Source organism: Belonocnema kinseyi, chromosome 7 (genome assembly GCF_010883055.1).
Source record: "Belonocnema kinseyi isolate 2016_QV_RU_SX_M_011 chromosome 7, B_treatae_v1, whole genome shotgun sequence".
NCBI lineage: Eukaryota > Metazoa > Arthropoda > Insecta > Hymenoptera > Cynipidae > Belonocnema > Belonocnema kinseyi.
The window spans coordinates 108,444,075-108,470,772 of record NC_046663.1 but is presented as its reverse complement, the minus strand read 5'-3'; the positions used below and the strand labels follow the sequence as shown (position 1 = coordinate 108,470,772).

At 32.6% G+C, this 26,698-nt stretch overlaps 1 protein-coding gene across 2 annotated transcripts in view; it reads right to left on the bottom strand.

Annotated features, from left to right (window-relative positions):
- The window catches only part of LOC117177266, a 6,740-nt gene extending 1,496 nt beyond the window's left edge, over window positions 1–5,244 (bottom strand). The window contains exons 1-2 of one of the 2 annotated variants that reach the window (XM_033367856.1): window positions 5,054–5,244; window positions 273–605 (exon numbers count right to left, since the gene is read on the bottom strand). In XM_033367856.1, coding sequence (XP_033223747.1) covers window positions 273–603 — 331 coding nt within the window. In that variant the 5' untranslated portion in view covers window positions 604–605; window positions 5,054–5,244. Of the gene's footprint in view, window positions 1–272; window positions 606–2,920; window positions 3,037–5,053 lie in introns of those variants that run through there. The other variant, XM_033367855.1, reaches the window with a different exon arrangement.
- Between the last annotated feature and the right edge of the window lie 21,454 nt (window positions 5,245–26,698).

The following is a 26,698-nucleotide window of genomic DNA, read 5'->3' as shown; positions in this document are numbered from 1 at the left end:
GCGCATACTTTGAATAAAATATTTGTTATCATTCTCTTGAAATAAATGTGTTTTTTTCTTGAAAAAATACCGGTTTCATATGTATACACCTGGTATACTTAAACACAAGGAATAATACGCAACCTATCATATTTATATAGGTTTATTTTGTGCATGGATTAATCTTCACGTAATTAATCATTCCATCCTAAGTGCAGGTTCAGTTCCGAACAATCTTCCAATAGGTTCTACGAATACATGTACGCCAAAAATCATATATCAAAATCATTTACCACGTTGCGGTCGTCTCGGGGCTCGGGCTCCAATAACTTTTTCATCTTCTATGTAGATCACAAATCTTAGTCCATCACAAGTAACGGAACGGGTTATAAAATTGTGAGTCCAATAATATGATCCATTTGGAACATTATTGAATTTTGGAAGGCTAGCTCTTTCCACCAAGCTTCTAGTATCATCTAGCCACAACTTAATCTTATATTCCCCACGAGTGGTTACATAAGTGGCAATCTTGTGCGGTTCGTCAGGATCTTCGGCGGGTGGTGGGACATTTGGATAATTATGCGGCCGGGATGAAGATGGTCCGTGAATTCCCGACGCATTCATTTCTGTAAAAAGGAATAAAAATAATTTTTTTTTATTTTAAAAAGAATTAATATCAATCTCAAAACTAAACACTGGGCTATTCTAAATTAAATGATTGATAATACAAGCCCACACAAAAAAATTAGAAAATAGCAGAATGTCTGTACTTTTCAGCTAATAAATGCACTTTTATGTATTTTTAGCCGCTCAAACCAAAAACGACCTGAGAAATTCCCTTAAGCGTCAATTTTTTCTTCTAGCCAATGAGAAAAATTTCAAATCAAGAGAATTCTGGGACCTGTTAATGTAATACTTGTACAATGGCATGTTTATTGAGTAGATGAATTCAAATTTTACCTCAAAATCAATGTACAGGACGTCATATTCCCTTAAGCCTAGGGGAAATAGTAGGAAATTCAGAAAAACATACGGTTTTATGCAGGCTATGTTCATATACGCTAAGGTTGATTAAAGTTTGTAAATACAAATATAAATACTTCATGTATCTCGGGTCGCTTAGTACAAGCGTAGCCTCAAAACTTCTCTACAGAGCTTATCTTTTCTCTTAGTCTAGGGGAAAGAATGGAAAATCAAAAGGTAGTCTTTGGTTTTATGCAGACTATATTTGCGTGCACAGAAAAAGACAAATAAATAGAAAATCTGTTCTTATTTCGCGAAATTAGGTTTAAATCTGATATCAGAATTACTTTATATTGTCTTAATTTTTTCCTCACCTTGAGGAAATGATAGAAATGTCAGAAATAATAATTTTCAACCCTGCAAGTCAAAATACGAAATAGTTTTGTATTTATTCATCGTCTTTTGTACACGTAAATGTAGTCTTCTTAAGACCCTAAGCTTCTTTTTAATTTTCCACTTTTTCCCTCAGGTTGGGGAAAAAAAGAAACACTGTAGAGACGTTCTGAGGCTACACTTGTCCTAAGCGACCCAATATACATGAAGAATTTATATTTACTAACAAACTTTAATGAACCTTAGTGTATATGAACATAACCAACATAAAAACATAAGTTGTTCTCAATTTCTTACTATTTCCCTTGGCTAGGGGAAGTATGATGCCCTGTAGATTAGTTTTCAGGTCAAATCACCTCAGGTTGGATTTTATTTCAGCGGTTAAAAATACATAAAAATGTATTTATTCGCTGAAAAGTACATACATTCTACTGTTTCACAATTATCACCTTCGAAGATTCCAGAATTCCCTAGATGTTTTATTTTTACCTAGGCTAAGGGAATCTTTTACTGTTAAATCCCAATTCTATGGTCGGATTCGGATTCAGCGGCTCAAAATACACAAGGATACACTATTCTCTTACACAGTTCATACAGTTTTTTTTGTAGGCCTGTATAATAAAACAATTTATAATTGCAATTTTTTAAAAGTCCACATCAAATGATTAAACATGTCCTGAAATTCCCGTTAATTACGGTAGCTTTATCGATATCTTATGATAACTTACCATATAAATTACGAAATAATTCCCGACATGTTTTTATACGTTTACACTGAACTTTACTATCAGTTCGGGTTGTCGGGTTTCCAGGTTAGCTCGGCTTTTAAAGCCCGGTTGTGAACCAAAACCCCGACCTAAAGCAATTTTGCACATCAATAGATCATGCATAACAATTATAATGTAAAAGTACCTAAATAAAAGCATGACGAAACGCTTATCAGGTCCTAAAATTTTATAATTACAAAACAAGCAACAACAAAAAATTATGGAAACTAACTAATTTTCTCATTATACAAATTTAGAACCAGATATAGTTGCTCCTTATTGCTTTTTATTTAGGTTGCTAATTTTCAACTTGATATCTCATTTCGTGTGAACGTAATTTACGATATAGAAAATGCGAGGAAGAAGATTTGATGTGACCTTTTCATGGGAAAAAACATTCGAAATTTTGAAATTTTAAAAAATTGACAATTTTTAGACAGAATTGGTAAAAAAATTTAATGAAAACCTTTAAATTTAACGTTCAAACTTAACCTTAATTGAAATTAAGTAATTAAATTTGGAAAATTATATAATTGCAAATTCCAATTAATCCTAACTAAAAAATCGCCAATTTTATAGGCCTTGGATTCAAAATTAAACTTTTTAAAGCTTAAAAATAAAAAACTGTATATTAAAAAAATGGCAAATCAGAGCGATTCTGAGCGTCACAGATGTCAATTTAAACTAATTCCATAATACAAGGTAATATATACATTATACAAGGTATCAATTTCGAATTTTAGCTGAAAATTTAAAAGTTTGTTTAAATGTGTAATATTGCATATTTGTACTATTTATATTATATTAAGTACGATTACCATAAAAATTGAATAAAATCACAATCGTTAGTAGTAGGTTGCTAATAAGGATCCGCATTTTTTCTAGATAGATTCCTGAAACGGTGACTGAGAAATACGAAACACTGTCGAAGTGCTTCGTCTTATTTTACCCGAACAATCTACAGACTTATCAAAATTTACTTTGAGCCTATTTAAATGTCAGATTTTGCCACAATAGCAGAAACTTCTACGCTTGGCAGCTAATCAGGGGCGTCGGTTATAAATAGAATGCTTTCTGATTGGCGGCCGAGCGTAGTTGCTTCTGCTAGCGGGGAAAAAATTTCCACGTTAATAATAGGGTGTGTGTGTGTGTGTGAAGACTATGTGAAAAGCATTGCGGTATCTTTTAAGCCATAACATACTTGTAAAATTATCACATTATTTAGTTAACCTTGGACTCTGTTCTGCTGATATTAAATTATATACTTACGCAGAAAACATCTCTCATCTTATAATTTCTCTAAAGAATTACTAAAAAAATTACAAGCTTAATTGGGCAAAATCCTTTAAAGTTATTCTTCAGCAAAATTTTATGAATTTTCTGGAATCAAAAGATAAGAAAAATTTTTCCGTAGCAAACTCTTTAGCAAAACGCCCAAAGAAACTGATTTTTATGAAGAACACTGAAGCCGGGGATTCTTCTGTGCAGATTTTTGAATTATTTGGCAAATGCAAAAATTGCAAAATAGCATACTGTTAAAAGGTAAGCCATTTGACAAAGTATACCTTTTTATTTGTATACACATCACCGCCATTTCATTAAATAAAAACTTTTCTCAAAATTTTCCTTGAATTTCAAAGGTGCACGGTAAACGTCATCCAAATTCAGAATGAAAACTTAAGAACAGACACCTCGAAAGTAGGCATTTCCATGCCTATAAATTGCATCCAAATAACGCCCGAAAAAATCATCTTGACAGGTGACTGACAGTTTAAAGACAACACTTCACGTTGCTCTAAATGACAAAAAAAAAGTCTCAAAATGATGAATTTCCCCAAGAATCTCATAGTAGGTATCCATTTGAACTAAAGCTCAATTGAACTAAAGCCCATTAGAACTAAAACAGTTGTATAGCGTTTAATATTTGTGGCCTGTAGAAAAAGAGAAGATAGGTGGGATGGGATGTAAGTTATTTTAAATGGTAGAATTAATTTCAATTCATGGCGTTGTGTGGCGCGGCGTATACAATGCTTGTTGGTTAAATTTAAATTTTAACTAACAAGAATTGTACACGCCGCGCCACACAACGCTACGAATTGAAATTAACTTTAACATTCAAAATAACGAACATCCTATCTATCTTGCCTTTTTGTACAGGCCAAAAATATTTAACGTTATTCAACTGTTTTAGTTCAAATAGGCTTTAATTCAATTGAGCCTTAGTTCAAATGGATACCTACAATAAGAATCTTAGGAAAATTCATCATTTTGAGACTGTTTTTTCTTATTTAGAGCAACATGAAGTGTTGTCTTTAAACTGTCAGTCGCATGTCAAGATGATTTTTTCGGGCGTTATTTGGGTGCAATAGATGTTGATAAGCAGCTAAGTTATACTAATAATTGCCTTACTTTCAATTTTGTCCCATTTACCAGTGAGTATTAGTATCTTGAAATAAAAAATGTACTTCGCGGAGTATAATTTCTAAATCTTAGGTTAGTCAAAACCAACATGACATTCAAACCACCATAGCCGGGATGCAGAAACTAAGTCTTGACCGCCTGCATCAAAATTGATGCCTGGGCCACGGAGTAATAATAAGGAGACCGATCATGCTGTTCAAAGTTTCTCGAGTTTTTACTGCGGTAACTGTACATTTATTGCCAGGCTTAGGCGTTTAAACCCAATGCTCCAAGGAAGGGGACATACGCACTGTGATTTGATATCTCCCTTTTTCCCGCAAGAAATGTGCGAGTGAGTGCCGTGTTGAATTACACCTAAATACTGAGGTTATGTTCCTGTAAATATTGTCAATTGAGTTTGTCAGTAAACGTGCTTATTTATTTCTGTACGCATTGTTAAATGAAAGAAAGCTGAAAATTAGGTAACTATTATTTCAATTAGTTTGCTCATTAAAAATTATTTAGTCTAATATCGCAAAGCGAATAATTACTTTGACAGGTGTTCAGGTGGGTGATAGCGCGGTTCAGCACTCCACAACTCTCCAGATGAGCCGCAATTCAGTGTCAAAATGATAATTTCCCCTATAGGCCCAGATGTGCAGCGAAGTTCATAGGAATAAATATGAGATTGAACATTCTCATTGTGTGATCAAAAAAATTCAAGTTGCAACCAATTTAACACGAGCGTTTTTCTGTGATGAGAGGTATGTATCGAGTGGGGAAAGGAGGATGTGAAAGTCCTTAGGAAGGTGAGAGGGTAAGAGGAAGAACAGAGTGAATGAGGGGGAGGGGAGTATATACTCATTTGGTGAGCATTGCATACCGGCATAACCACACTCATACTAAACCCATATTACTTCATTGCAGTGGTTCTTATATCTTTCAGGAATAAATCTAGTTTTGTGTGACAAATCAATATGACACAGTATATACTTGTCAAAAGACATATATTTTGTAACATTCGAACTTTATAGATTTGATATTTTCAACAAGGGAATAGAGACTGCATGATAGAGTATTATGTTTCAAACATTTGCTTCTGTATTCACCCTGTAAATGTAAATAAAATATATGGATACGCTACATTGTATGCGGTACTTTGGGATTGGCTTGATTAATTTTTCACGATTAATTCCTTCCTAAATGCTTGAATGCTCCTATCGATTGCTAGTGGCATCGTTTCACATTTCTTCGAGTAGTATTACATTCTAGATTCAATCAGATGATTATATCCGTTACATCTCACAATCTATCTCCTAGAATCTTCTTTCATTGAAAAGACAATTTTTATCGAAAGTTGGTTCAAACAAATTCTAAATGGAAATGATCTTAGAAAACACTAAGATTTGGCTGAATACACTCGGTTAAGCAGATATAATTTACATTGCAATTTATAAAAATAACACATTTTTATGTTTGTACACTGAAAAATTGTGTTATGTGATTTAAGAATTAACATTTTTTTAAACAAAATGAATGAGTGAATAGTTACATTAACTAATAGTTTTGCCTAACTACTCATTTTTTCAGTTTAGATACAGCTTTAATTTTTCTTGTAGCATAAACGTAATAAAACGAAAAGTAATAGAATTCTCTCCTGAGATATTTTTTTTGCGATATTAAAGAAATATGGGAAATATAGTAGATAGGAAAAAAAGAAGACAGAGTTATAGTTACCATCTCAGTAGTCGAGATTCAGCTTGGCTCTTTTATCGAAGTGGCATTCGAGCCTCTTGAGAAGAACACACGCTGTTAGTTCTCTGTACGTATACTCGTTCGTGCACAGAGTACTTGCCTTCTTTCTCGCAGGTCCATTGGCACAAATGCTTTTCATACATATAAGAAATTAAGATGAGCGTTCAATGTAACAATTTTGTAAATTCTTTAAGAAGCTACCAAAAACTTTGAACCTTAAATGAAAAGGGCATAAAAAAGGTCTTCTATTACCTTCCGGAAAAATATTCCGGACTTTAATTTTCTCTTTCAGCATATTTTGGATGAATTTAGTCTTCTCTTCTGGCATATTTCATTGTCAATGTAATTAATTTGTTAGTGGGATTCTAAGCAATTAATAAAATAATTCATAGTGAATTCCAAAGATTTTTAGGCTAATTTCAACAAGTTTGATGTATATATCTGTATTTCTCCTTGCACGGAAACATGGAAAGACTCGTGAAAAGGGCGACGATTATAAGCAAGACCGCACTTGAATTATAAAGAATTCCACAGAATTTATAGGAAATTCTAAAGTAATCGAGAATATTTCCAACAAGTTCAAAGATTGATCTCTTGCAAACTATATCAGAATGGAATTTTAAATGGTGATCTTTGCAACATATCTATTACAAAGCCTAAAGTTAGATAGGGTTGCTTGTGCTAGTTAGCACCACAAATTCCGTAAAGTTTTTTTTAAATTGGCAATGCAAGGTTCGCGCTTGTATTCACTGGAATTCCCAGTAATTTATTATGAATTCTAAATAATTTAAGGTTAAGTCCAACAACTTCAAACATTTATATCCGGTAATCTATTGATGAACTAACCTTATTTCGTCAACGATAGTATATGATATTTGGGTTACTTCGGTGCTTTAGCACTTTTTTTCCTGGAAAGGGCTTTCGAATCTGACCAGGAGAAGAATGTGATAATCTATTTTTGCCCTCCTACATAAAATCCTGAAATTCCCACCGACAAAATGAGGTCAGTTACTTTTCTCTCTCTTTTCTGCTCTTACTCGTGAATCTTTTAGAAATTTGTGTTCGTTGATTAAACAGTATTCTTAACGTAGTTTTCGTCTGACAGATGAATTTGAGATTTATGATAGGCTACAAAGTTATAAGGAGTAAACAGAAATAGAAGATTTTTTTTTAAAACCCCTCATAATATGTACGTCAGTGGGAAGGTGGTGGATGGTTGCTGCAGGCCTGTTCTGGTGTAGGTCTTCATGACATTAAACGCAGGCGCGTCCAGAGAAATCGCGTTCCAGGATCTCTCGTTATGACTTCCCTTCCCAGCCATCACCCCTTGCTTGGATCTTCACCCTCGCCAAATGACATCAACCACCCTCTCATGCTGAACTCTCCGTGCGTACGCTTGCGTACACACTTACTATTTCTACTACTTCCTACTACACCATCACCAACCCTTACTACTACGCCCAGTGCCGTAGGTTTTCCTTAACTTCACATTCCCTCAAATTTCCTCACCGGTTTGGATATTCAGACCAGTTTACATCAAATTCCATAGGACTCATCACCTCCTATCGCGCTTGAATTCAAGAAGATTTCTTCGCTTTAAGGTGATGTAAAATTCCATGAAAATTAAAATGTTTACAAAAAGGCTAGAAGCCCGAGTCGAAATTTAGGCCCTACTATGAAGCCGTAACTCCTACCTTGGTAGGCGCTGGAATCTGGTAAAGTAGGTTCTGAATAAGGAGTGATTTCAATGTAATTTTGATCCTACTTTGACGTTACAAGTGCCCGTAATCGGCCGTTTTTCCAGGTTTAGCGTCAAAGTATGGTCTGTATTTAGGACAAATTAGACCCTCTTTTAAAGTTCAAACTATAATTGTAGGACTTAAGGCATCAAAGCAGGTTCTCTATAATCTCACATCAATATTGAGGAATAAAAATGAGATTTGTTATTTATCAGAAAAAATAAAACATTATCTGTGATATCAATATCAAAGATATTCGCAAATATTTTTTAGACATAATATTAACAGAACTTTTTGATTATGACGCTAAGCATGGTGCACTGAAAAACCCACAAGTACTAAGAAACGAACTCAAGTTCGCACGTACGCACTAAGTATTTACTAAACGCCTAACGCCCTAACCGATTCAGCTAACGAAACGCGTTAGGATGTCTTCGATAAAAATCATTAGAACGTGTCCAATAATTCAAGATTCATAATCTTTTTAAATCCAAAACAATTAATTAAATAATTACTTTTAATTTACTTTAATTTAATTTACGATTTTTGAAGAGTTTAATATAAATTGGTTCTGTTTTTAAAGGTATTCTACGTTATACGTTTTAAAAGAACTTGAAAAAATATTTTTTTATCTCTGTATTAAGAAAAGATTTTAAAAAAATTAGTCAATTATTTTTCATACATATGGACGTTCTTATTCTTCAATAAATAGGATTAAAAAAATGAGAACCGTAAACATTTTTTCACGAAAATAAATTATTTTTCCTACTAAATCAAGTGGTAGACACGTAAATAGTAATATTTCTCTAAGAAACTGTTTAAGAAACTCTCAATAATTATTTTTTAGTAACAAGAATGACTAAACCATTGGATAAGTAGTACTGCGTTACTTGGAAAAAATTATTTTCTCTATGCAATCACAATCAGTGAATTTAGTTATAATTATCAAATATTTATTTAAATATATTTTTCAAATTTTTTATTTCATTCATAATATGTGTTGTTAGCGATAGAAAATGTTCTATTCTTGTAATTTTTTTGTGATTCTCAATGACCTACATGACTGTTGAATACACACACTTTCATTAATTATTGATAAAAATGATCATAATGACTTATTAATCGACAATATTTAGTAATTTTCTATGATTAATATCATTCTCATAAAAATTTTCAGCATTTTCAGTTAGGACCAAATATTTTTCTGTAATTACAAGCATTGCAAAGAAGTATTGATTTATATATAAATAATTAATAACAATTAGATTAAGTTTGGAATTAAATATTTTTGTTAATCGAGTGTGCATTCAGTCAGTAAGATGACCAATGAGTTCAATTAACCCAAGTAAAAAATAATTTTTACTTTATTTTCATGAAGTTCGAACATTGTATGCTCAAAAGATTCAAAGTAGCTTCAGAGAGGTGTTACAGCTTCAAAATAGGCTCTAATGCTTCATTCTCTATGAGTTAAAGGGCTATAAGTTTAAATAGCGTTTAAGAAAGTTCTAATAAGGAGCTGCAACTTCAAAGTAGGGTCTAAATTTCGTCTTGGGAAATTATTAATTAAAAATTTCCAACAAATATTGTCGCTTCTTTAAGGGAAAGTGTTACTCTATCACCGCATGAATCATCGACTTCATCCTATGTCTTTTTTCCGCCTTCTTATTTTCAAACTAAGTCACATACCGATTTAAAATTTTAGAAATGGAAAAAAATATCATTCCAACGCAGCTTTTCTGATAAAAAACACTTTGGAAGATTTTAAATTTTAGACGAGTATTACGTTTTGTTCAAAGGGTGAGTTTTTATGAACACATATTTACATCAGGGGAAAAACATGGCTTATAGAGGAAATAAAGGGACACATATTTTTTCTATTGTGGAAAAAAACATTTTGATAAAGATACGAGTATTTACATTTCGAAGTCTATTTCCAGAAACCCAAATTTTTCTTTAAAATTTTATAGTAACATTAACGAATTAGCAACGATTTGTTTGAAAATATTAAAAGTCGATTTACACAAAAAATCCGGACATATTTTTTTGTGATCAGGAGTATATTTTTCATAAAATGTTTAATTTCGAAGGTTTTTTATTATTCTGAATTTAAATTATAAGATGCAATTTTTTATCAAGTTTTTTTATTCCGTTTTGTACCCATTGATACACATTTTTTATTTAAAAATTCCAGGCCTTTTCCAGAGAAATTAAAAGTTCTAGACTTCATTCCAAAATATTGGAGACTTATGGGAAGATAAATATATTATTATACAATATTTAATAATCATAAAATAATAATACTTAAACTCGCCAAATTTAGTTTGTTTATCAAAAAACGTGTTTTCGTAGTTCCAAATTTTAAATTTTCGCGGTTACTTGTTCTTAATACTAGAGGGTTCCATATTAAACATTTTAAACTCAATTCCTGATAAATTAAAAAATTAACTGCATTAAAATGCATATAATTTGGAATCGAAAATAGATGATGTTTTTTAATATTTTCAAAAGAATAGGACTCCTATACATTTATATGAAGTTATGAAATTAAAAATAAACTAATATATAAATGAACTCTGATTTTGAGTAAATGGGAAATACGGCATTGATTACTCAGTCAGTGAGACTGCTTATTTTTAATGGCCTTGATTAATTATTCAGTGATCCACTTACCACGAATTTAAATTTATAAACGAAAATTTCCTTTTAAATAATATTTAATTTTGAGGTAAAAAAAATAAGCACATATTTCCTAACATTCTGCTTAACCCTTACTTGACACACTTCGGCTGTGTAACATACTTGACACATTAGGGTGCTTTGTACCCCAGCGATTAAATTGTTATAAAAAATAAGTTGTTGATTATTTTAAGTTGTCAATTTTTTTATAGGTTCTTAAGAGTATGCTTTTTGAAATTATATAGATGATATGGCCAAAAATTAAAATTAATAAAGGTAAAAAAATTGGATTGTCCGAAAAAATCGAAAAAATGACAAGTTTTACAAAAAAAAACATAACTTTTTTAATTTTTTTTTTTCAAAAATGGCTAAAACTTCAGCTGAGTTCGCTCAAGATATAGTTCTATAAGAAAAAAAAGGTTTCCTTGGTGATCTCTGTAAAAAGGTATTTATTCTTAGAAATGAATGGAGGAATTTTGAAAAAAATTAGTATTGTATTAGTACCAGAATAATGAGTAATATTTATTGTTTCAAACCAATATTTAAAAGAGTATGGTTATAAACTTGATTGAATATGTTAAAAATGACATAAAAAACGTAATCACATTGATTATGAAACCAATTCATCTTTGAGCTGTCGGTACAATCGTCGCAAAGCACATTACTGTGCTCATTGCAAATGGGACGGTGACAGGCTGAGCAACTTTTTCGGCTTTTTCGATCTTCTTTTCTTTTTCAAAGTATGCGGCGTATTGCAGAAGTGAGATTGATGCCCCAATATGTTTTTTTTTTTTAATTCCTGCGATGCCAAGTCTAACATTCCTCCGGAGCGTACCCACCGCATACCTCTGTTCCAAGTACGATGTTATGAGATGGATATATAAATTTTCCAGTCAGTCGATCGTCATGACCTTGTCATCGTTTCCGTCATTTTTCAGTTTGCATTTGAGCAAAATTCTCGCGTTGACAATTGCCTGATACCATACCATACCGCAAAAATACATAGCCGGTCACCTGCAGGTCTTCCCAGCTACGAGGAAACTACGAGGACAATTTTATTTGACTTCTAGTTTTTTTAGCGTAGGATACGAGGGTTAAGTCCTGCGTATGGCGAACCTTTGTATTTGGCCGTGTTCTCAGCGCAACTATGAAGTCGGCTGAAATTTCGCGTTTATTTTTCTTCAGAGTTTCAGTTACCCTTACGTTGAATGGATCAGGGAGCATTCGTTGCCAGAGATTGTCTAGTTGTCACAAGTAACTGAATCGCTAGTGTTGTAAATCGGCTCAGTGACCAATCGGAAGTGATATTCTGGCTGCAAATAATACATCTGAATAAAAAGCCGTTATATACCGTAAAAAATTAGGCATTGTGTAACATAATATACTTAGTTTTTTATTCACTCCGATGTCAATATATGGAAGAAAAAAAATTTATTGAGGTTGTTTGTACCCCAGTGTGTCAAGTAAGGGTTAAGAAAGATTTAAGAAATTTGTAGTTTTTTTAAATTTCACATCATAAATTTAATTTTATTCACAAAACCTAACTAAATTAAAATTTCTAAAAGTCAATTAAAGAAAAAGTCTTTTCACACCTAAATATAAGGGCAGTCCACAAAGGTGGACTGCATACCAAAGGGCGACAAGACTGATGATACAGCAAAAAAGAGGTCGTACACTGAACCATGTTAAACCTTCACGGTGAGCACCACAGAATTTTAGAGGCCTCCTTAAAAAAAATTTCTTGGTCATACGGAACAAATTAACGAATAAGATTTTTTAAATAAAACTTCTACACTTAGAAGAACGATCGATAAAAAGCTTTTCTCGAATTCGTCACATTTTTATACAGGATTATTTAGAATTTCCTTCATTTTCAGTATTTTAATGCACTCTTTACTCTTTACTCTTTACTCTTTATTGGTTTTGGTACGATTGTATTGACCGTTTGAAAATGCATGCTTCACTTTAGAGGAGAGTATCTGTCCCGAAACTACATGTACGACTATTTGAAAGTTTAGAAAATTTCGCGTCCTAATCACAATTCCGAAACTAAAGTGCAGTGCTTACTCTTTAACCCATAAATGGCAGCTGGGGTGTATGACACCACAAAAACAGTTTGCACTCCAATTAACTATACTAAATTTTAAAAAAATGTGTCGCCATCTGGCATTTATTGGGATCACTAACTAACAGAAAAGTATGTTAGCATATATCGCCAAGCGTTAGTGTTCGATCGGCAGCAGTCCAAAATTGACCTGTCAAAAGCGTGGGGTGTTGAACACCCATTGTGTCAGTAGTGTGTGAAAAAGTGTCTATGAAGCAAAATCTTTGCCTTTTAAATTGTTTAGTTTTAATTTATTCATAGTGTAAGTAAACTATTTCATGTGAAAAAATTTCTTTTCAATATTATATAGTATTTTTTACATTTATAAGTGGCTTATAATCTACGGCCACGCCAGCTTCGCGAAACTTTGTTAGCAGCTCAGCACACGTATTTCAATGTAATACGATTTTTGAATATTTGTATTCATCACTTATATATATTTTTTACTTGTACAATATTTTTTAATGCATTTTTATAAATAAAAATTGTTTTAAATATGAAAAAATATAGTGCTCATTTTTACCAAAAAATTACGTGTTCATATCTGGAAATAAATTTGTTGGAAAGTACAATATTGCAGTAATTTTTGTTGAAATCATTCGACTTCTAGAGTATACAAATTAATATTTAGCTATAAATATTAAAAATTACGCGAGTTATGAATTTTTATGTAAAAAACTCATTTTTTCCGGTTTTTTTTTTCATAAATTTTTTTATTTATCTTATATCAAAAAAAATGCTTATAAAGCCAGTTAAGCTTTTAAATAGAGATGTTAAACTATATCCTATAAAATTTGTTTAAAAAAATATGCAGTACAGGCTTCAGAAAACACGTGGGGTCTCAAACACCCCTTGTGCCAGTAATGTAATTATTTAGAGGTGTCCCATTCAAGGGTTAATTTTAAACCAAGAGCTTGAATAAATACAGTGAAACTCTGAAATAGCGCCCCCTGATATACTTCTTCCAAGAATTGACCCCGCGCCGCTAGTAGGAGTAAAAGAGCTGCGGGAAGTGAAGGGGGGGGGGGCTACTCAGATGTGAACAAACAAAAGCGTTTAGATCCAGAGCGGAACTCTCTCTGGATTTTCCCCCATAATCGCCATATTCGAAACCGGCACAGTCTCAGAGTTTGACTGTATTGCATGGTTGTTGAATAATCATAAAAAATATTTATTCATGAACTGGAAATTTCTTCTAATTTAAAATTACATGATTTGTCGGTGGACATTTTATATTTAAAAAATGTAATCATACATATTTATATTTTAAAACATTTGTTTTTACAATAAAATGTGTTGAATTAGACAAATTCTTTACTGGTTATTAATATAAATCCAATAATTCTTAATAATATTATCATAATTAAGTCCTGTATTGGATGGCAATTAGTGGCAAAAAATGTTTGCCAATTAGACGTATTTACTGAGAGGAAGGGGGTGACGTTTTTTACGGGTACCATCGACTTTAGCAACTTTTAGCTCTTTTGATATCAAATCAAAAAAATTGTCTTCTACAGGTGTAATAGTTATTTTTTTTTAAATAATTTACTTAAATCTTTGACCCTGATGTCTTCAACGAAAGGGTTTGGAAACAGTGCTTTTGCTAAAAAAACCTTAAACCAATCAGCATTACATTTTTAAGCGGTTGTTATTTGAGTGTCGTAAAATATTTATTCATCTAGAAAATAATATCTTGTCGCAAGGAATTGTCTTTCCAAAACAATTGTTATAAATAAATATACTTCTATCGTACTTTGGAAAAAAACACTTTTTGCAATCATTTCTTTATATCTAAAATTTTTTTCTTGACATAATGGATTGCCATTCAACAACATAATTATCATTGTTTTCAAAAGTTCTTATAAGCAAATTTTTAATTTGAACTGCTCTTACTCATAAGGTTCTTCTTCTCGGCGAAGTCACTTTTTCTTATCTTCAGAATTATATTTCACCGAGAAAAAGAATCTTAAAGGTTAAAAAAGGCCGAAGCAGTGATTTTATTTATATATAATAATTGTTGACAAAAATGAAAAATATTGTTCATTGGCAATTGCTTGTGTCAATTAAGATATTATTTTTTTTTTAGTTTTTGCAAGGTCAAGTAAGCTTCACCGTTGGAATTTTGAAAAATAAAAATCTAGCGAGGATAAATGGCGTGTTATGTTCGAAAGTGTCAAACATCCTGTTGGAACAAAATTACAAAAGGGCGTGAATATATATTGTTTTCTGAAAATGTAACTTTTTTATTTTTGGTTTAAATTCTGTGGTTAATTTTGTGTTCAATAATTTAAAATTTTGTGGTCAAAATGTTGTGGTTAGTAATTTGATTAATTCTGTACAAAAACACAGAAATAAATAAGCATGTGTATTGACAAACTCATTTGACAATATTCACAGGAACATAACCTCATAACATATTGTCAGTTTTTAGTTGTCATTCAACACGGCACTCACTCTCACATTTCTTGTGGGAGAAAAGAAGATAGCAAATCACAGTGCGCATGTCCTCCTCCTTGTGATCATCGGGTTTAAGCTCCTAAGTCTGGCAAATAATGTACAGTTAGCGCAGTCAAAACTCGAGACGCTTTGTAGAGCATGATCGATCACCTATTATTACTCCGTGCCTCTGAGGTATGCTCTAGTAGGGTAACCATAAAAAAGTTAATGATATTCTTTGTATCATTCATCACTTATCTTGTTGTCCTCCATTTAAGATGGATGTCCCAGTAATCGGGACGGTCTCAGGAATTGTGAGCTTTCAGGTGTAAACACCAAAAATAAGTATTTGCCGCATAAAAATGCAATCCCTTAATATTTTAAATTAAGTTTGGACAGTGCTTGTTATGGAAACGTGATTAGTTTTTTTTTAATACAAATAGTGCACATGGGTAAAAAAATTCTTTTATATTACCGGCGGCGATGAATCACGAAACATGGAAAATAGCTAAACATTTAGGTTAGCAAAGGTGTTTTTTGCTTAAGCTTTTAATATGTCGAGAAATTACTTGATCGGGACGAAAATAATTTTTTTATGATAAACAATAATTTTTGTTTCATAAAATTAAGTAAAATCTTCATTTAGTTACTTCTAGTTCGACAAATATTGGTCACGATTATAGGGACGTTTCAAAAGCATAGTTGCTCGAGTAATTGTAACCGGTCACGAAGAATAGGGCGACTTTGACCAAATTTTAGTTCCATATTTCATTGCAAATAATAATTTAATTGATTTCAAAAAGGCGTGAAATGAAATAGGAGAACTGACTTGCTACTGTGAGCAGTAATCATAATATAGAGTAATGCTTAAAACTTGAAAAAGGCGATGTAAAATATTGGCATGGCTTAAGTGATTTTTTAGTTTAATATCATTTTTCAGTCAAATTAATATTTATTAAGTAAATGTTCATTAGCTAAAATTTATTAATACTGCATGATGTCAAAAAAATGTGTGATAGATATATAATTATTGATAGTTTTAATATTTTGATAACGTAAACAGAAAATAGCCTCCAAGACCACATAATTCTTTTAGTCATGCGATTTATCAAATTTCGTCATTGTGTTTATCATTACTGTTGCAAAAAAGTAAATTATACAAATTAACAGTGTGTAAATTTTTATATCCCGTGTAATTATGTTGTACTTAGCCATTTTATAGAACAAATGTTAGTTGTATGACTTTATAAAACTCAATATTATTTTTCAAACTTTAATTTAAAAAGGAAGGCGATTCAAGTCTACTATAGTGTAAGTACAAATTTTAATTTATTTTTTAAACCACTTTATTTCTTAGAAATAAAATATTGTTATTATGATTAATTATTATAATGTCTTATCAGGCATATTTCATCTCGGAGATCTGAATCAATATAAAACTAATAATACATCTCTCATTTAATTAAAGTATAGTTAAAATACAAAAATAAACTTCAAATACACTTATAAATCGCTAAAAACTGATGTCAAGAAAACTTAACCTTTTTCACGAAGACTATGATTTGCTAGGATATTTAATGTTTTAATCAGTACCAATGATTTTGTAAATAATCCTTCCAAAATAATTGTCTAAATATTTGAAGTCAATGAAATCTCTTATGGTGATGATTCCTGGGATGTTGTCCTAATAAAAAATGATTGCATAATTTTGTTCTGTATTTAAAAGAAGCTTAAGCCGTAGTCCTGAGGCCTTAAACTGACCCAATATACAATTAAAACATTTAATTTAAGTTATTTTCAGTAATAATCGTAGCATCATACCAGATGACAGAAAAATTCATTTCAACACCTATAAAGTGTACTTTTTCACAATAAGAGTTTATTTTTCTGAAATCAACCGTAGTTCAAATTTTGAATTATTTTAGGTGTGTTAAGGATCCTAAAACGACGGTTTAGACGCTTCCTAAAAATAAAACGAAATTATGCAATTACAGTGAAACCCTTCAATAGCCTTCCCTTCTATAGCCCTTCCGAGAATCGACACCGCGTCGCAGGTAAGTGTAACAGCAGCTACGCAGGGTGCGCGGTTGTCACTCAGGCGAGATTAGGAAGGAAAAAAAAATAAAGTAGAGAACTGTACATCCTTCATGAAAATAATATCTATTGTTTTCACTTTTCTTTGCTGTCTAAAATTTGACATGGATTTTTTTTTAATTTAAAAGTATCATCTATACTGTGAGTCAATACATAGATAAGGAATGCTCCTTAGAAATGTATGGGTGTCCCTAGAACATGATATTTTCAAACAGAAATATATTTGACAGAAAATGAGAAAAGCGATTTGAGAAAACTATATTTCTGTACTAGTATTACTGGTAGTATACGTGCAACTCCATGACATTATTGGATATCATTATCTCTCCTTCCTTTACAATTTGAAATATATTTATATGTTTAAATGTATAATATTTTTGGGGCACATTTACGTATCTTAGAATGCGTTAGTGAGGGTGGCGCAGCCAGGGTTTGCTGTTTGCATCTTTAACACGAGAATTTCAAATCAATTTTTTCAGATATCATAAACATTTTAACTGTAATTTTAAACTAAATCGGAATTGTAATTGTTCTTCAATTTGACTTTAAAGCAAAACTTTCCCAAATGCGTATATTTGTCGTCTGTAAGGAAAATTCGCAAAATCTTCTTCCAATCAATTTTGTTTGTATGACATGAATTACTTTATGGATACAGTTGTTCCCTATAGTAAGGAAAATACTAGAGGGATAACAGTCCACCGATGGTTGACAAGTCGCAGACTCCCGCGTGGAAAAAATTCAATGCAGATTGAAATTATTGTTGAAATATTTTTAAAAACACACTTATCTTATGTAAATAATTTAAATCTGTATTTATGTCCGTCCAGCAGACGGAGTCAATTCAATTGTTAATAAATACATGTAAGACTAACAGGTTTAAATTTTTTAGCAAGGTTTTTTACTGATGAGGACTGTCGACGTACAGTCGAAACGTTTAACACCTATGTACTGAGAGTCCCTCAGACATAAATTTAATAAATCTGACCAGTAATCAACAAACATTTTTAATTCCTTTGTTCGATTTTGTAAGTTACTGTTTAAAGAAAAATATACTTTTTTGATGCCAAATGCATGATTTCAGACCTTTTCGACGCCTATGCAATTTTAAACATTTTATAAATTTCCGGAAAGTTTTGATAATTCATGGTAATATTACAGCTAATGTTCGGTAACTTAAGAGAAATTACTCAAAATTCAATTAGAAAATTTCTGTACGTTTCCGGCAATTTTCAGAAATTTCCGGAAATTTTTGGTATTTTACGGTAATATGATCAATTATATATAAAGTAAATTTCCATAAATTACCGCAAAATTCTATTCTTTGCAACCAAAATTTCCTTAAAATGTGTTACGGCGAGTGAGCTGATCATTGTAAAATGCAAACTCATGGATGTATAATTTTCAAGCTTCATAGTTGACGTTACTTTTCGCTATCTAGGAAGTAAAAAATAGAGCTTTAGCGTGCTCTATAGGTGTCTAATAGGACTGAAATCATGCATGTGTTATAAAAAAGTATATTTTTCTTTAACCAGTAACTGGAAAAAGCGAGCAAAGTTACGTTAATAATGTTCCTTTCTAGTCAACAATTTTGCAAAGTCCAATGAAAGTATTTTTTTTCCCAAAATTCTTCTGAAAAATAACTAGATGATCTAGCTTTTTTAACATTTCGTAAAGTCTAATCAAACTAGTAAACAATCAATAAAATAGAAATAAATTGGGTCGATCTTCGAAGATTTCACAAACTACAATGAAAGTAATTTTTTAATAATTCACTTGTAAAATTAAGTGAATTATGTCCACATGCACAACTTTTGTAAATTCGATTATTTTTGTTGTTGATATTTTCCTTTCCGTCCAACAATTGTCTTGAAAAAGCGAAAAAATGTCAGTAAATTTTATACATCTTCAATCATTACGAAGGGTCGAATGAAAGTACATTTTTCCTTAAAAATTCTCTTAAAAAATCAAGAGAAATTGAGTTAATTATGACTTTCTTACAAAATTTTGCAAAGTCCAACAAAAGAAAATATTTGTGTACCAATCCCTTCTAAAAAGTAAGGAAAATTTAGTAAATTGTGTCTATGTTCAAAAATTTGGCCAAAGTTTAATTCAAATCAAATCACCTTCGACCGTGGGTGAATCATGGCAGTGAGGCCCCATGCTCAATCCACGCTTACCCCAGGTTTAACCAATTGCTGAGCATTGTTGAGCATGTTTCACTAATTGAAACTTTTTCACGCGAGCTGCGTGAATATTAATTGACGCCACAAATGACTGATTCACATATACATCACTGTCGTCTTAATTTCATTTTTAATCAAGCTTACGTAATGCAACCTACTTTTAAAAAGTTAAAATAAAAAGAATGTTACTTTTTGTTTGTAGTTGGCGACAAGCCATTTAATACTGCTGGAAAACGTGAAATACCAGCAACGTTTATTGATCCCGAGGAAGTTTCAGGTAGTCAAGTTTGAGCTTTTCCAATGGGCGGGGGAGAGGGGTCGTTATTCATACTTATGCTCGTTATAGAGCTTCGTATGGTCCCACAGTTTCCGCCGTACTTCCAGGCACCGCGAATTTGTACGTGTATACAATGCATACTTAATACGAGGCTCTTGCATATTTTCTTTATCAGAAGACGATGTTCCACGAAAGTTTATTGTTGCTGTAATTAATAGATATGAAAATTCTGCAGTACACGGAGAAAAAGATATCGCACAATGATATCGCGAAACCTCTACATTGAAAGAATGCACAATATGATAACGTATAATCAGGTCCTGGAGTTTTGTACGATATTATAATGCACTAATATCACAGAAAAAAATGAATTTAAATTTTTTGCTATAGTCTGCTATACGGCGTCCTTAGCAGCAATGGGAAAAAGAGTATGAGTGAGTTCGAGCTATAAATCGGGACACCAGATTTAAAAAAATCACAGAAAAAAGTAAAAAATTGCTGCAGGTAAGACCTGCAACTGAGGTTAGAAAAATAATTCTGAACTCGTCGACGCAAAATGTAACTGACAGATGGGAATCCCCATTTCTCTCAAATTTAATGAAGTTAAACGACGCTGGATAGCGCTGGCGTCGTAATTGTCACTACACCTCGAACAAAAATGGAGCTATTATACCATGAAAGATTATCCAGTCAAGGTTAAAAATCGGAAATTATCTTGGATTCATGTGAAGTTTATCTGGCAAGGTTAATTTTTGTTCCGGTGAATCTTACACCTGGAATCGATGTAAACTTTATCTTTAATTTTTCCTGTGATCGTTTGTTCACTACTCGAACCCTCGCGAGATCACAAAAGTAAAAATACAATGTGATAGCGTAATAAACTTAAATTCTTATATTATAGGTTGCACAATTACGCAATGTACGATATCACGACTTTGAGCTATTATACTGCGATAATTACGATATATAGCGCAGGAATTACGATATATATTGTAATTCATGCGATATAGTTTTCTCAGTGTAGTATAAAATGTTCACATGCGATACAATGAAACATTGGAAAACTTTTTCTATAAACAGACAAGTTTATTTTCACTGCTTGAACTTTTCTTTCAAACTTAAATACTGCTTTTCAAATGTATAGTTAAAAGTTTGTCATAAGGACAAATGCATGATGTAACCGGGAGCGGGTGGCATTCTACAAAATTGCACCCGCTCCCGGCGAAATCGAGGACAAATTTAAGCTGTAACCACGTCTTACGACCTGTATTTTCCCCGTAAGTGTCTTTGCATTCCTTTGACCCGCAGGGATGTTTTTCGGGCTATTAACGAGTAAAGTGTTGCACATTTAAGAGTACCGATGCGATGGACGACTAACTTAACAAAAAATTCCAGAAATAACTGTTTCAACTTTCATATAAGGTTCTTATACCTCTCTTTTTTTATACTCCTTTGCTGTAGGTTTGCTAATGAAGCCCTCTTAGAGCCGTATCGTGCCTTTGGATCTAAGTCATTCTCGCATGAGTTGAACAGCTTGATAATGTGTGTCCTGGGTGATCGGAGTATGTATTACACGCTGTGCAGCTAGCATCGGGAATGTCTTGGCTTACAATTTGTGACTGCATGCTAAAGTTGAAATAACAACTTCTTGGTGAGCTAAATGAAACGCCTTCGTGCCCGAATTCAATCTGGGTGATTTGAGGAAAGCAGACGATAGCCTACACGACATCGACTAATCCTTCACATTTTTGTGGAAGATGCCATTCAGGAGTTTTTTTCGAGGAGCTATTCATTTTTGACGATATTTAAGATTAAGTTTTCCGCGACTACCTTGACGACGCGAGGACCTGAGGTTCAGGCTTTTGTTCATGTGCATAACTTTTCGTGATCTAATATCAAGGGATCTGAGTTCTTCGACAGTTCGGAGGACCAAATCTGTCGGGTTAGGTAATTGTATTTACATCGGAGATCATTCTTAATCGATGTTGCATCCTGGATGCAAGTAAATTTTCCTCGCTTTAAATTAACCATGGCGGAATGTTCTAACCAAAACTCAATTTCAATCTCGTAAGTGTCCCCTTTAACAATATTTAGAGCTAAATTTAGTTGTTCTTTATTTTTAGCACAGATATTGAGATCATCCATGTAAAATTCATGAGTGACCTTATGCTTTCAATTTCCAGTTTTGCCGCCGAAGTACCCTGAGCAATACCGAAGTGCGAGAGATGGTGGCAACAATGTGAGGAAAAAGAGTAGAGGGCTCATAGTTTCGTCCGAAAAGACACCTCTATGAAAGATGAAATTGTTAGTTGTTACACGATGTTTTCCAAATGAGATAGTAAATCTGTTTTTCTAAAGCGGCATCAATCTCTTTATGCACCTCACGGTGTTTTGGTGAACCTTTAGGCTTTACAGCAAACATATAATAAACCTATGAGAGGCTGAATCTTCGCTTTAGACTTCTCCTAGCGTTAGATAAAACCCGTATTCTGTCAACAATATGCTTCGTGACGGTCGTCAGCTTTGACTTGTTAAGTGTGTGGTGACGGATTCGCAGTTCGCACGCGAATTTTCAGACATCGGTTGTGAAATTCCTGCCAGGTATTATGTAGTCAATCACACACTGAATGTGGGACGCGTACTGGCTAGTCCAGCTTATTTTGGTGCTGAGTTGATGCATTCATCTTTTGGTCTTACGACCAGCCGTTCGTTTTGTTTTACGGTATGAATCAGATAAAGTTCTTACTGCATTATACACACTAAAATTCATAGTCCAGAGCTCGTATTCTTCTACTGTTTGATTCGAGTGATATTTGACGAGAAACATACTAAACGAGAGAAAGGCTCGTTCAATTGTCAAAATTATCGTCTTGGCTCGTCTTGTTTCCACGAAAGTATTAGTTCCACCGAGCGATATCGAATACATTTGACACTTGCCAAGTAACTTATTTTTTTAATTCGGTTTATGATAAATGAAATTAAATGTGCTTTTCTTTATTTATTTCGTATTTTTCTTCCAATAGTTGAAATGCAAAACGTCAAGATTCAAAATAAGTAGATGACGAGACGTTCCGACACGATAAATACAAAAGATTTAAAGAGTAGTATATATCGAAAAACCTTTTGGGAGCTGAATAAAATCGAGCGAGGTAACATATGTTCTCGGATCGAATTCAGCACTACATTCTTCGGAAAAATCACCACAGTGCTCGTCATCTGGTTCAGCTAGATCGCTGGGCTTCAGAGAAAGCTGGTCGTTGATCGCTCTTCTTCTTTTGGATGCCCGCCTGCGGTAGGTCTCAGTAACGTCTTTCTTTCTCTGCTGCCGGTTTGTTCTGGCAGCGGTTGAGTAGGCGCTCCGCTTATATAATGCCTTTTCCGGAATCACTCAGCACAGTTTTTCAGACATTGAAGAAAAAAGTGCGAGAGCTCCGGGTGTTTATCGCACCACAGAGCATGCAGTCGCGCCATGTAACCATCTTGTTTATGGGCCATACTGGTATCTTAGTACTCCAGCAGGTCGTCCAACAGTCGATACATCCACTCGAAAGTATTGAAGTTTTGCCGGTTCATCACATTGACTCTGTCTTAATTGGCGCCCCCAACTCTAGGGTCGGCGGCATCGTTGTCCGATCCATTGTCGAGAGCCCAGCGCTTTCGGTAGTATTGAATTGCACTTACTACAATTATGTTTGGTGTTATCATTGTTATTCCCACGAGCAGCTAGGGAAAAGGGTTCGTCCATCCTTGCAGAGCCCCGCATGCAAGGATAAGTCTGCAGACTCTGAGAGGTCACCCGGTATCTCAGAGTCACTATTGGAGACACCTCACCCAGTTGCCATTCAGCTTTTGGTACAGTTGTTATGTCTTCGCTCAGGGGTTAACACCTTTGAGATCATCCCTGGACAATTCTACACGACTGCATTCAGTGGTTTTTAACGGACTCTCAGTCCAAGAAATTATTTTGGTTCGAATGACGACTTTTCTTTAATTTGCAATGCTTTTCTTCATTCTAAAGTTATTTTTTATTAAGTGAAGAAAATTATGCTAAAGAAGCAGTTTCTCTAATCCCAGACCAATATTTTTCTGCGTGCATACAAGAATTTTGCATTTCTCTTGGAAGACTCTTGTACTTGCTGAAGCGACTTCGTGATAATGCGAAAAATGTTATAATACCAATACAGTAAAACATAAGGTGCTTTTGATACGTGTGTGTGTGTGTGTTTGTAATACATGATATGGAAAGTCCTAATTTACAAGATAGGACTGTAACGAACCTCCTCCACGATTTGGTATTTGTCTAGTTTACTAATATTAGTTTTACTAACACGAATTTCACGTTTTTCGTTGATTTCACTTCCTTTCAAATAATTATCCACAATAAGTGAACTTCATTTGAACTAATTGCAGGGAATACCGTAACTTTTTACTGATTAATCATTAAAAATCGTTACTAATTGCGCTTAATTACCTACTTATTAATGATTCTAATTTGGAAAATTTGTTATGTATAAAGTAGATGACACTAACCTTTCACTAAAAAACATTCTATCTAAACTTTCTGTTATGTAAAACTGATATACTTGATAAATTTTATTTATTTTCTGTAAAATTACACGCGTATTTAAAATCGGAGGGGCTTAAATATCTAAAAGTTGAAACATTATTGTTTTTCATTAAACTTTTTTCTGAAATCCAAGTTCAACTGGTCAAGTTGGGGTATTGGCACCCAATTGTTGGCAGGTTAAGGCGAACTCCAGGCTTTGAGAAAGAAATTAATGTTAAAAATTGTATCTATAATCAATATAATAGTAATATATGCAGTACCAATATAATAGAGTATCAAATTATAAGCTTTATTTACCTCAAAATATATTTCAAACTAAAAAAGTAATTAAAATTAGCTCTTTAGCCTCAAAATGCAATTCATGGCAGGGTCGAACCCAATTATTGGCACCCAGTCATATGAAGAGGAAATGGTAAAGGAATCAGATTAAACTAAATTTTAATAGTATTACTAAGAAGGGAATAGTGAAGAGAAACATTTTTATATCAATTATTTTTCATTTATAAACAAATAATATGGCTTAAATTACTTAATTATTAGCATCTCTCTAGTTCAAATTTCTAGGCGGTGATCCTCGGCTTCTTTTGACTGCTTCAGCAGAATTAATAAAATCGGTATTTCTCGTAAATTGATTTTCCTTGTTTTAGTGCCTTTGGCTTTTAACTTTTTCAAGTAACTTATTTAGCAGAATCAATAAGATCGTTAATATTCGAATGTTGATTTTTTTTAGTTCATAGTCTCTTTGGTTTCTAACTTTTGTCTATTTCTATCATCTTGGGCCTTTCCTGAAATTCCATTTCACCGTTTTTGTTCTCGATTTTTAGCTTCCTTAGTCTAAGCTTAATCTTCATTCAATTAAATTTTGATAATTCCTAATCTCTCCACGGCTGTGATGTTAAAGCATACATGACTTTTTCTTTCAAGTTCCTTCCTTTTTGTTACCTGAAAACTGACTACAAAACACTTCTTTTCTCTCTTCAGTATTCAAATCAGCCTTATTATTATTTAACACTTTTTCAGAAGTGTTAAAAATTACATTCGAAAATTCTTTTTCTAAATACAATTTAGGCAGTGATTTTTTGGACAGACTTATGAGTGATACATTAAAATGATTTGTGGTTAAGTTTACATCGTTAAGTTGCGAATTTACTCTTATTTTTAAATAACGTACATTACGGAATATAATTACTTACTTAATTGCTTACAGTGAAGCTCCAGTAATTTATTTTAAAATATTGTTTTTGCCTTTACTTCGATCTTTCTTTCTAACTTTCACAAAACAACAAACGAACATAACCATACTTTTTTCGATTGCCCAGAATAGAAATCACTGCAAGAACATAACACCGAATTCATGGCAGGGGGTTGTCAAGAATTGCATACATTGCTTTGGATTGGAAATTCATTGGCACCCCCTATTATTTAATGAATAAATTATAGTAAAATCTTAGTTATTTTGTTCTTAACATTTTTAACATTTTCTCGAAACGTGTTCAAAAAATAGTCGCTTTTGTTAATTATAACGTTGCTAGGGGTTAATTGAAAACTCTAATTATCTAAAGATTTTCTTTAGTAACTCTGAAAATTCTTGACAGCCTCTAAACAAGGCTGCATTTTTTAATTTCAGAATACATAAGTTATTGTTTGGCACAATATGAATACATATTATTACGCAGAAATGTCTGCTTAATTATATTTTTTTAAATTGCTATTTTTCTCTATTCTTATTATTTCATAAAATATAGAGAAGTGTGCCAACAATTTGGCGAGGGATGAGGGGGGGGGGGGTGCCAAGAATTAGTGCTCTTACCCTATGCATACATTTTTAGTAATAACAGTAAAATAAATCCTTAAACTGTTTTCATCTTAGTTGGCTTTCTCGTGAATTATTAGTATTTGTACACTTTTGACGTAGGCGAAAAAGTCCTAATGAATCTGCAAAAATAGAACAATTTAAAAATATTTAATGATTAATGGCCAGTCACAGGGGCGTCTTTCCGCCCCAAGATTCCTTAATTGAAACACTCTTAAAATTAAAAATTTGGGCTGGTAACAGATTTTTAATTTATTAGACGTGAAACTTTAAAATTGTAAAATTAAAGTCTACAAAACTAAACAGTTTTAAATTTGCACGCACATAAAATAAAAAATTCTGCCAAAAAAAAATTCTAAACTTAGAATTTGATACTGATAAATATATTCCATATTTGACTATGTTTTACTGTTTGATTATATGAAGTAAGAGGACAGCAAAATTGAAAAATGTAATTGATTTTAAAAACTCATGTATTGTAGCTTTTGGTCGTAAAAAATAAGAAATTAAGAAATTAATGATCCAAATTTATTCCTTGAAAAACTGGAGATC